We start from the raw sequence: 12,089 nt of genomic DNA on the forward strand, positions 1-12,089 counted from the left end.
GTAAACTAACATGTGTAAGGTGCTGGGAATGATGCCACTGAGAGATCAGTAAACACCAGCTATCATCATTACTCGTCTGATACATTAGCAATACTCGTCATAGGATCGTGGCAAAGATTAACAGGTAATGGGACACTGTTAGTCTGTGCCTGGCACATACATAATCATCAAGACAATGTGTTACAGTTACTTCATAAGGTAATTTGAGAGAATCAATATAGGTGCTAGGTGCCAGGATTTAGAAGGGAACTAGGATGCACCACATGGCCATCTACTGGGGACTGAATGAGAGAGAAGGCAATATGCTAGTCTTGCCTGGCACAAAGGAAGGTAGAGAGGTGGAAGTCAACATCATCAGTCACGTGGGGAAAACAGTATACAACCCATGTAGGTGTTTTCAAAGCCTCACTCTATTTTTTGGGTTCCATTTATCAGTAAATCATTTGCCATCATTGTAGGGTTTGGGGGAGAGGAGGGATGGAGAGTTGGGGGCTTTTCCAATTTGCACTCCTGAGCAACTCTCTAATTCATGATCACAGTTCTTACTTGATATCAGGGAATCAACAACAACTTGAGAGGGCCAAGCCATCAGGAATCAACAGCCAAGAATGTTCACATAAATTGTGAAAGAAAGATAAATAACTAATGCATTTTATGTTATAGATCTTCTTTTTAAAGATTTATTCATTTATTTGAAAGGCAGAGTTACAGAGAGGCAGTGGTAGAGAGAGAAAGATCTTGCATCTGCTGGTTCACTCCTCAAATGGCTGCAACAGCCAGGGCTAGGCCAGGCTGAAACCAGGAGCCAGGAACTTCCTCCAGGTCTCCCATGTGGGTGCAGGTACCCAAGCACTTGGGCCATCTTCTGCTGTTTTCCCAGGTGCATCAGCAGGGAGCTGAATGGGAAGAGGAGCAGCTGGGACTCAAACCAATGCCCATATGGAATGTTGGCATCACAGGAGGCGGCTTAACCCACTGGCTTGACTCGCCATGCCACAATGCTGGCCCCTATAGATGTTTTTTCAATCTATAATAATCCTAAACAAAAATGCTAGCGTAGCAAAGAAAAATGAATGATTGATCTTACCGAAGCTTTTTGTCTCCATTCCCTCGGCACATTGTCAGTCTTATATTTGAGTCACTGTTTAAAATATTAATACAATTGATCGTTCAGAACTCTATCTTAGCTTTGTACCAAAATGGAGATTCTCACCCCGTTGACATTCTGGGCAGTGTGTTTGTTTGTTGCAGAGCCCAGTCCTGTGTTTGGCAGCACTTCTCGTCTCTACTCACTAGATGCTCCCTGGCACCCTTTTCTTAGTCTTCCAGACTTGATCAAAATGTCTCCAGATGTTGCCAAATGTCCAATGGGAGGAAAACCCTAACCCCCTGAGGACCACTGCCCTGGGCTGATGTTCATTTCTGAACCAAGGTCTTGTCAGTTATGTTCCTACCTTATGATGGCGTGGAGCAGTCTCAGTCTATGGAGCCTAGAAACTGCATTTTCACATTCACTCATTCCCATTACCTGTGACTTGTCAGGAGGAAACTACATCAGTGATATATGCACAAATCTTAGATATTTGTGTTGATTATTGGATGTTTTGTTTATAAGGACAAAATGTTCAGAGTATAAGAAAGTCCTTGGAAATTGAAAACATAGTAGCATGTCTTAGTTATTTCTTGCTTCATCAGAAACCATCTTAAAACTTAGTGACTGAGAGGGGCCGGCGCTGTGGCATAGCAGGATGCAGTGCCAGCATCCCATATGGGCGTTGGTTTGAGTCCCGGCTGCTCCACTTCTAATCCAGCTCTCTGCTGTGGCCTGGGAAAGCAGTAGAAGATGGCCCAAGTACTTGGGTCCCTGCACCTGCGTGGGAGACCCGGAAGAAGCTCCTGGCTCCTGGCTTTGGACTGGCCCAATTCCAGCTGGTTGGCCATTTGGGGATTGAATGAGTGGATGGAAGATCTTTCTCTCTGTCTCTCCCTCCCTCTGTCTGTATCTCTACCTCTCAAATACATAAAATAAAAATTTTTTTTTTAAGTAGTGACTGAGACAAGAAAAAGCTTCTTACATCTCCTGGTTGGTGCAAATCAGAAGTTTGGGAGAGGATTACCTGGGGGCTTCTGGTTGGGAGGTCTCTTGTGAAGCTGCAGGTAGGATGTTGGCTGGAGCTGTAGTCACGGGAAGACCCTCCTGGGGAGGCAGGCTCAGCTTCCAGGACGGCTCCCCTGTGTGGCTGGCAAGGTGGCGCTAGTTCTGTGCAGGAAGCTCCATCCACGTTTTGTATGTGGGTGTAGGGGCCCAAGCACTTGCGCCATCTTCCTCTGCTTTCCCCAGGCCATAGCAGAGAGCTGGATGGGAAGTGGGAGCAGCCAGGACTAGAACCAGCATTCATATAGGATGCTGACGTTACAGGTGGCTGCTTAATCTGCTGTACCACAACACCAGCCCCCACAGGAATTTTCTAAAGTTGGTTTAGGATTTTTGCAGCTAAGTTTATGAGAAATTGACGTACACCTTTCTTTCCTGTGATGATTTTGTCAGATTTCAGTATCAGGGATATGCTGGCCCCGTAAGAGGAATTAACAAGCGTTCTCTCTTCACCTATCCTCTTATCTCTGAAAGAGTTCATGTAGGGGCCAGCATGCGGCACAGTGGGTAAAGCCCCTGCCTGCAGCGTTAGCTTCCCATATGGGTGCTGGTTGGAGTCCCAGCTGTTCCACTTCCAGTCCAGCTCCCTGCTGATGACCTGGGAGAAACAATGGAAGATGGCCCAAGTGTTTGGGCCCCTGCACCCGCGTGGGAGACCTGGATGAAACTCCTGATACCTGGCCACCTGGGGAGTAAGCCAGCAGATGGAACATCTCTCTCTCCCTCTCTCTCTGTAACTCTTTCAAAATAAATAAATCTTTGTTAAAAAGAGTTCAAGTAAAAAGCTTGATATTATTTCTTCCTTAAATGTTTTAGAACTCACCAGGCCATAGAGGTATTTCCGTGTGTGTGTGTGTGTGTGTGTGTGTGTGTGTGAAGGTTTTACGTTTTATGTTTAATTTCTTCAAATGATATAGGACTGTGCAGATTTTTATTTCCTCTTATGTTTATTTCAGAGAGTTGTGTTTTTATGAGTTATTCATTTTACCTAGGTTGTCAAACTTATTGACATAAAATTGTTCATAATTTTACTTTTTTTCCCCAAGATTTACTTATTTACTTGAAAGCCAGAGTGAGGGAAAAAGGGAGAGGGACAATTAGAGGGAGACAGAAAGGAGGGTGGGGAGAGAAAGAGAGGTCTTTCATCTGCTGGTTCACTTCCCCAAATGCGCACAACCAGGGTTGGGCCAGGCTGAAGCCAGGAATCATGAACTCAATCCAGATCTCCCCCATAGGTGGCAGAGACTCAAGTACTTGGGCCATCAAGTGCTCACTCCTAAGCACATTAACAGAAGTGGGATTGGAAGTGGAGGAGCCAGGATTTCAGGACTTGAACCAGTCCCTCTGATAGGGGATGCAGATGTCCCAAACAGTGGGTTAACTATCATGCCGTGATCCTCGTCCCCATACTATGAAAGTTACTCATTATCTTCTTATCCCTTTGATGTCTATAGGCCCTAAAGTGGTGTCCTCGTTTTCATTCCTAATATTAGTTTTCTCTTTTTATTTTCTTTATCTGATTGCTGGTGGCTTATCAACTTTATATCTGCCTTATTTATTTGAGAGGCAGAAACAAAGAGGCCTCCCATCTGCTGGTTTACTCCCCAAATGACCACAATGGCTCTAGGTTGCAGGCTGTGAAGCCAGGAGCTAGAAGTCAACCCAGGTGTGTCACATGAGTGACAAGACCCCAATTACCTGAGCCATCACCAGTGCCTCATTGCGTCTGCATTAGTAGGAAGCTGAAATTGGGAGCCAGGCTTGGTATCAAACCCAGATAATCTAATGCAATGCAGGCATCTTTGCCAGCGTCTTTTTTTTTTTTTAAGGATTTATTTATTTGAAAGGCAAAGCATCAGAGAGAGATGAGGGGGGAGAGAGAGAGAGAGAGAGAGAGAGAGAGAGATCTTTCATCCACTGGTTCACTTCCCCAAATGGCCACCACAGCCAGGGCTGGGCCAGGCTGAAGCCAGGAGCCTGGAACTCCATCTGGTTCCCCCATGGGGGTAGCAAGAGTCTATGTCCTCAAATCATCATCTGCTGCTTTCCCAGGCAGCATCAGCAGGGAGCTGGACCAGAAGCATGGAGATGGAGCATCTGAGACTCAAGCAGCATCTCACACAAGATGCTGGTGTCACAGGTGTTGGGCTAAACCATTGCACAACACTGGCCCCAACTGATTTATATTTTATCTTTGTTTTCATTCTTTCTAATCTCGTAGTTTAATTTATTTTTAAAAATGTGGTAAGGGGCCGGTACTGTGGTGCAACGGGTTAACGCCCTGGCCTGGGGTGCTGGCATCCCATATGGGCGCTGGTTCTAGTCCCAGCTGCTCCTCTTCTGATCTGGCTCTCTGCTGTGGCCTGTGAGAGCAGTAGAGGATGGCCCAAGTCCTTGGGCCCCTGCACCCCTGGGAGACCCGGAAGAGGCTCCTGGCTCCTGGCTTTGGATCGGTGCAGCTCCGACTGTTGTGGCCATCTGGGGAGTGAACCATCGGATGGAAGACCACTCTCTTTCTCTCTCTCTGCCTCTCCTATCTGTGTAACTCTGACTTTTGAATAAACAAATCTTTTAAAAATGTGGTAAAATATGTAACATAAAATTTACTATTTTTAACTTTAATGTTAAATAGTGTTGAGTATATTCTTATGGAAGAACAAATCTCCAAAACTTTTTGCCTTGTAAATCTGAAACTCAACTCATTGAACAAGTGCAACTATCCCCTCCCCTAGTAAGCACTATTCTACTTTCTGTTTCTATGAAAATGATTACTTTAAATACCCTAATAAAGTGAAAATATACAGTATTTTTTCCTTTTTTTAAATATTTTTTATTTATTTGAAAAGCAGAGTTACACAAAGAGACAAGGAGAGAGAGAAGTCTTCCATCTGCTGGTTCATTCCCCAGTTGGCTGCAATGGCCAATCCCAAGCCAGGAGCCAGGAGCTTCTTTAGGTCTCTCATGTGGGTGCAGGGGCCCAAGGACTTGGGCCATCTTCCACTGCTTTCCCAGGCCATAGCAGAGAGCTGGATCGGAAGAGGAGCAGCAGGGACCGGTGCCCATATGGGATCCTGCATTGCAGGCAGAGGCTTAGCCCACAGGGGCGGGCCCCACCCTCACATTTTGTTATCCAATTATCCCTCCAGACATTTGGGTTGCTTCTACCTCTTGGCTGTTGTGAATAGTACTGCTATGAACATGGGTGTGCAAATATCCCTCTGAGACTCTGTGTTCAGTTCTTTCGGCTGTATGTCTAGCAGTGAGATTGTCAGATCATATGGCAGTTCAGTTTCTAATTCTTTGAGCAACTTCATATTGTTTACCACAGAGGCTACATCATTTTACACTTCTACTAATAGTGCATAGAGGTTCCAATTTCTCTACATTCTCACCAACATTTGTTATTTATATATATTTTTGGGTGGGGGGAAGAGAGAGTGCTCCAGTCTGCTGATTCACTTCCCACAGGCCCACAATGGGCCCTGGCTGGGGGATGTCAAGCCAGGACCCGGGAACAGAATCCAGGTCTCCCACATGGGTGGCAGGAATCCAATCCTAGGACCACCACTGTTGCCTCCCCCCCCACACACACACTTCAGGTCTACATTAGCAGGAAGCAGGAAGCTGGAACAAGGAGTCAGAGCCGGGATGGAACCCAGATATTTCAGTATGGAACAAGGGCATCTAAATGGTTAGGGGAAATGACTGCCCTCTCTTCTCTCTCCTGATCTGCGTGAGGTGATACTAGCACAGACTTGGCTAGGTAGTCAGGGCTCAGGGCGCCTCTCCCCACTATCTGGAGATGAGAAAACTCAAGCAGCTGAGCTTCTGGGAGGGCTGCTGATGTCATGTGCCAGACCTTATAATCAAGGTTTTTCTGTGCTATTGTAACTGATCTAAGTAATGCGAATTCTACGCATCTTGGGGGAAGTTTCGTGTGTTTTCTGTTGAGTCTCAATTGAAACAATCATCCAATTCACCAACGGAAACCATCCCTTTCTGGGAGCGATCATAACAGCCCCTTTTCCGCCTATAAAGCCCCAGACAATCAACCTTCGGATCTGCTCTCTCCTTTAAAGACACCCTCCCCACCAGCCCCAGTCAGTGCTGCTGGGATTTTTTTTTCTCTCTCTCACTTTTACTTTCTTTAGGAATCCCCTTAGTGCTATTGAGGTTTTTTTCCCCCTTCTTCACTTCTGTTTTCCTAAATAAGCCACCTCCTCTTCACACATTCTTCCTTTCCCCGTGCTCCTTGTTCTTCTTGGACCTGAGACCTGGCAGAGAAAAAAGAATTGTAATACCGCAGACTCCTGCAGTCATAGCCTGCTGTGGTTTTGACTTGCATTTCTTCGATAACTAGGTTGGGTGTCTTTCATATGCTTATCAGTCATTCCTGTATTGACTTCAGAGAAATACACCTATCAACTTCTTAATTGGGTTATTTGATTTTTTATTGGTGTAGTTATAGGAGTCTCTCTCTCTCTCTCTCTCTCTCTCTCTCTCTATATATATATATATATAGGAATATTAGCACCTTACAGCATTTGCAAGTGTTTTCTCCCATTCTCTTTGCTGCCTTTTCACTCTGTGGAGCGTTCCTTGCTACACAAGTTTTGGCGTACTTCCATTTCTCTGTTTTTGGTTGTGTCGCCCTTGATTTTGGTGTCATACCCCAAAAAATCATTGCCAAGTGCAATGTCATGAAGCTTCCCCCCTTTCTTTCTAGAAGCTTAATAGTTTTAAGCCTTAAATTTAGGTCTTTGAGTTAATTTTTGTATATAAGGTAAGGGTTTAACTTCCCTCATTTGTATGTGGAGAACCAGTTTCCCTCACTTCATGTTTGAATAGGTACTCCTTTTCCCACCGAATGGCTTTGGCACAGTTGTTGAAGATCATTTGGCCACATATGCAAGGCTTTTTAGAATACATAGTTTAGGGGCCAGTGCTATGGCATAGAGGGTTAAGTCTCTGTGGTGTCAGCATCTCATATGAGTGCTGGTTTGAGTCCCAGCAGTTCCACGTCAGAGCCAGCCAGTCCCCTGCTGGATCTGGGGAGTGAACCAATGGATGGAAGACCTCGCTACCTCTCAAATAAATCTTTTAAAAAACATATATTTTAGGGGCCGGTGCCGTGGCTCACTAGGTTAATCCTCCACCTGCAGTGCCGGCATCCCATAGGGGCACTGGTTCTAGTCCTGGTTGCTCCTCTTCTAGTCCAGCTCTCTGCTGTGGCCAGGGAAGGCAGTGGAGGATGGCCCAAGTGCTTGGGCCCCTGCACCTGCATGGGAGACCAGAAAGAAGCTCCTGGCTTCGGATTGGTGCAGCACCGGCCATGGCGGCCATTTGAAGAGTGAACCAACAGAAGGAAGACCTTTCTCTCTCTCTCTCTCTCTCTCTCTCTCTCTCTCTCTCTCTCTCTGTCTATAACTCTACCTGTCAAATATATATATATACATATATATATATATATATATATATATATAGTTTAGGGGCCGGCGCTGTGGCACAGCAGGTTAGCACCCTGGCCTGAAGCACCAGCATCCCATATGAGCACCAGTTCAAGACCTGGCTGCTCCACTTGCAATCCAGCTCTCTGGTATGACCTGGGAAAGCAGAAGATGGCCCAATTCTTTGGGCCCCTGCACCTGCATGGGAGACCTGGAAGAAGCTCCTGGCTCCCAGCTTTGGATCGGCGCAGCTCCGGGCTGTTGCGACCAACTGGGGAGTGAACCATTGGATGGAAGACCTCCCCCCTACCCCGCCCCTCTTCTTTCTGTGTAACTGACTTTCAAATAAATCTTTAAAATATATATATAGTTTACATTCTAGAGCAGTCTTAGACCCCCAGGCAAATTGAGCCATAGATCTCCTATCCCACCCACATACTAATGTGCTGTTTTTTTTAGCTTCCTGACACAGAAACTTACTGATTTTTAAAGCTTTATGCAAACATACACATGTACCAATTTTCCCTCTAAGCAATACTTCAGGTGCACCTTATCAATTCTAACATGCTATGTTATCATTCTTACAACTTAAACTATTTTGAAGTTTCCATGACATCTTCCTAAGCTAGGTTTAAAATTATGTTGCTTAGTTTCCAAATACTTGTGGAATTTTCTGGCTGTCTTCTATCTTTGTTCTTGTGTTTGGTGTAATTCTACTGTGCTTAAGAGACCACATTCTGGTCTTGATGCACTTAACTGGCTTCACAGCTTGCTGTTACTACAGAGTGCGCTGGTTACGCAGAGCTCAACACTCAGCCAGGCATCCTGAACAGCGCTTCCTTCAAGGGGAGGACCTTCCACGGCCATCAGGCTGCAGTGAGAGCCAGACAGGGCTTCAGCGGCGCCGCGAAACTTTCCGAAGGCTTCTTTCCCTCACAGCGGCGCTCTCGGGAAGCCACGGATGCTGGACCCCAAGATTCTTTTTTGCCTTTGGTCTTCAGAGGCGAGAAATCGAAGTTCTCAAAACTCAGACGCTCTCAAAGGGAGCAGAGCTGGCTCGAGAACGTGGAAGATGCTTTATTTCCAGATCCAGAGGGCACATCGCTGGCCAGCAAAGGCCTGGGGGAACAGCTCCTAGTCACCTCGGTAACCCAGTGACCCAGCCAAGAGCAGCGCCGGCCAGCCAAACCCTTCCTCCTTCTCTCTGGGCTGCTCAAACTTCCAAGGGCAGAGGACTTGGGTGCGGCCAGGAAACCCTACTGCGAGCCGCCATCACGTGACAGGAGGACCCGCGGAACCTACGTTTATCAAGGCCCCGCCCACTTGACGTCATCCGCTGTGGCCCCGCCCTACCCACCAAGGGGGGAACACGAGGCCCCGCCTCCAAACGGCCTCTCCGCGGAGGGCCAGGCAGCCAATGAGGCGGGGCGAGAGGCTGGGAGAGGGGCCTGGTGCAGGGGGAGGGGAGCGGAGGAAGGGAGTGGTCACGTGTGGCGGGTGGCTTGAGGTCACGTGACTGGGCGCTGGGCTGGAGGGAGCCGGGGCCGGGAGTTCGCCTGAGGGAAGAGGAGCGAAGAGGAGGGGTCGCGGCGGCGGCGGTGGCGGCGGTGCTGACAATGGTGAGTGCGCGGCGGCCGGTGCCCTCGCAGCGGGAGCGCGCGGTCTGCTGCCAACGGCGGGTCCGGCGTCGCTGGAGGAGTGGGCGGGCGAGCAGGGCGGGGAGCCCGGTTAGGCCTGTCCGGCTACCCCGGGGTTGGGGAAGAGCGGGCGGGCGCCGCCTCTTCCCGGGCTCGCAGAGGCCCGAGCACCTGCCGGCGGCGGCGCGCTCTCCTGGCCATGTCGGAGCCTCTGCCCGCATTCCTCGGCCGACTGCGGGGGCCCTGGCTGGGCACCCGGAGCCCGCCTGTGCGGGGGCTCGCCGCCGCCTCCCCGTCCAAGGTAGCCAGCCCCTCCGCTACCTGCCTGGCTTCCGCCGATGGCCGGAGACCGGGCAGTCCCCCAGTTCCGGACTCCGGGGGCAGTGGGTCACTCTCCTGACAGACTCCGGTGATTTTTTTAACCTGGACGTGGTGACATTATCTGTGATTTCGTGTCGCGAGTTCGGGCTTGGTGTTGACACTTGTAAAATTGGGGGCGGGGGGGGGGGCGGGAGAGAGAAGGACGTCTGTGTTTCGGAAGACCCCCAGCTTCGGGCCCCGGGTCTGAGCCCTGCTGTTACTTCCTTCCCTGGGCCATTGCTCTAACTTGACGCACACCGGGCGGTGTGGACGCTGCCGGGGGAGCGGACGAGGCGGGGAGAGGCGCGCACTCCAGTGCAGCGCGAGCGTGGGCGCCGTGGTTCTTAACTTTGTGCGAGTCGGCCGCCTCCTCGGGGTGGGGGCTCGCTCGGCTCATTTCAGAGTAGCAGCCGTGGGTTCGGGTCATCGCGCGTGCACACCTTGAACGCCTACTCTGTGTGTTCCCTAACTTTCCCAAAGCTCCGCAGTTAATAAACTGCTTGAGACGTGGGCTGAAAAATCAGGCTTATCAAAAAAAAAAAAAAAAAAGTGACTCTGAATCCATCACTCTGAAAGTCAGAAATCGTCTTTCTTCCTAGACAGTTTATTCTCGGAACTTTTTATCTTTGATTCAACAAATTATAGCTTATGTGTGTGCGCGCTCAGGGACCCGTGAGCAAAACGGAAGCACCCCTGCCTTCTGTCTTGTAGTTCACACTCTAAGGAGAGAGAAACACTTATTCTCGAGCTGTTTAACGTGGGAATGACCGCTGCGATGCACGCCAAGAAGGAAGTACTGAGGGACCTTGCCTGTCAGACCTTGAGAGGAATTTGGAAACTGCAGTCCTCCTGTTTGTTGCTTACATTTCTAATTATTTTGCTAAGATTGTTGACTTCTGTTCAAGAGCAGTTTATTTTTATTTCCAAGTTACTCGTCACATAGAAATGAATTTGTAAAGCCAAAATACACTGAATAGGTACAGGTGTAACATGTGTATGAAAATTTGCTGTTTCATTGTGTGGATAAGTGAGTAAATCTTGGGAGCTTTGAAATGCAGTCACTGGACCGAGTGACAGTTCTTCACAGCCACATTCAGTAAGGGATAAAAAGTTTGCTGACTTTTTATGTATCCATGTAATTTTGCTACATGGTGATACTCAATATGGAGCTTACAAATTATTTGAAAAATTTTAAGGTAACCTAAAGTCAGTGATAGGAGGTTTCGGCCAAGATTAGAAAACCGTTAAAAAACCTTTTTTTTTTTTTTTTGGGCTGTGTTTTAATAGTCATTGTTGATTGCAGTCTGTTTATTTAAAAGCTACCTAAGAGTTTTAACTTGTATGTGAAATGTGTAGTATTGCTCCTGCAAATATCATATTCTGAATGTTCTCTAGAAGATAGCATTTCCAAAATAACTGATCAGTATTCTTTCACATGAAAGATCTCAAAATTACCTTTGGTAATTTCAGCACAAGTCTCTGTTAATGTATCATTACTTTCCAGGCAGTTTTTATTCATTTTCCTTCTAATCGTCACCATCCTGACAATTCTGTTTTACTTCATTAACATATCAGAAGTATATAATTTCATTGTGAATAAATAGAAAAAGGATTTAACTTCATGACTTTATTTGAAATGACAAGTTACACATTTTGAAATAACGTTGAAAGCAAGGATAGGTAGAGAATCTTTATCATCTCCTTTGAGAAGGAAAACAAATACAAGTTTTTGTTCTCAAATATTTTTGTTTCTGTTGTTTACTTGTTAAATGTAAGACATCCAAAAAAATTTTTTTAAGACTAGTTCAACTTTGATGTGTTGTAGTGTAAAAAACTGGATGTTAATCCAGTGCCACATTCTTTTAGCATAGGTAACTTATAAAGTGCTATTTTTTTTAAAAGATTTATTTATTTTATTCAAAAGGCAGAGTTAGAGAGTACGAAATAAGGAGAGAGATTTTCCATCTGCTGATTCACTCCCCAAATGGCCACATCGGCTGGGGCTAGGCCAGGCCAGGCCAAAGCCAGGAGCTTCATCTGGTCTCCCACTTGGGTGGCAGAGGCCCAAGGACTTGGGCTGTCCTCCACTACTTTCCCAGGCGAATTAGCAGGGAGCTGTATCGGAAGTGGAGAAGCCGGGTCCATAGGGGATGCCAGTGCTGCAGGCAGAGGTTTAACCCACTGTACCACAGCACTGGCCCCCATAAAGTGTTATTGTTTATTACTCAACCTATTACTCTTTTGCTTTTGCTATACCAAGCTTAATTTTACACCTTCTCATCTTTCCCAATTTCAGGGTTTTGATTGAATTGAAAAATAAATCACTTTTTGTTTTTAGTTGTGAAATATTTCATGCAAACAAAATAGAAGATATATAATTTATTTATTAATGCTTTGGAACTTTAAGAATGATGTCAGAATAAGGCTTGTTTAATAATTGCAGTGTTTTGGCCAGCGCCGCGGCTCACTAGGCTAATCCTCCGCCTTGCG

The 12,089-nt window shown here is 46.9% G+C and overlaps 1 protein-coding gene across 4 annotated transcripts in view; it reads left to right on the forward strand.

Moving 5' to 3' along the window:
* The first annotated feature begins 8,487 nt into the window (after positions 1–8,487).
* The window catches only part of VPS26A (VPS26 retromer complex component A), a 44,549-nt gene continuing 40,947 nt past the window's right edge, over positions 8,488–12,089 (forward strand). The window contains exon 1 of one of the 4 annotated variants that reach the window (XM_051823254.2): positions 8,488–9,221. In XM_051823254.2, the coding sequence (XP_051679214.1) occupies positions 9,219–9,221 (3 nt within the window). In that variant the 5' untranslated portion in view covers positions 8,488–9,218. The other 3 variants (XM_070057780.1, XM_051823253.2, XM_051823252.2) reach the window with 3 other exon arrangements.

This window comes from Oryctolagus cuniculus, chromosome 15, assembly GCF_964237555.1.
Source record: "Oryctolagus cuniculus chromosome 15, mOryCun1.1, whole genome shotgun sequence".
Taxonomy (NCBI): domain Eukaryota; kingdom Metazoa; phylum Chordata; class Mammalia; order Lagomorpha; family Leporidae; genus Oryctolagus; species Oryctolagus cuniculus.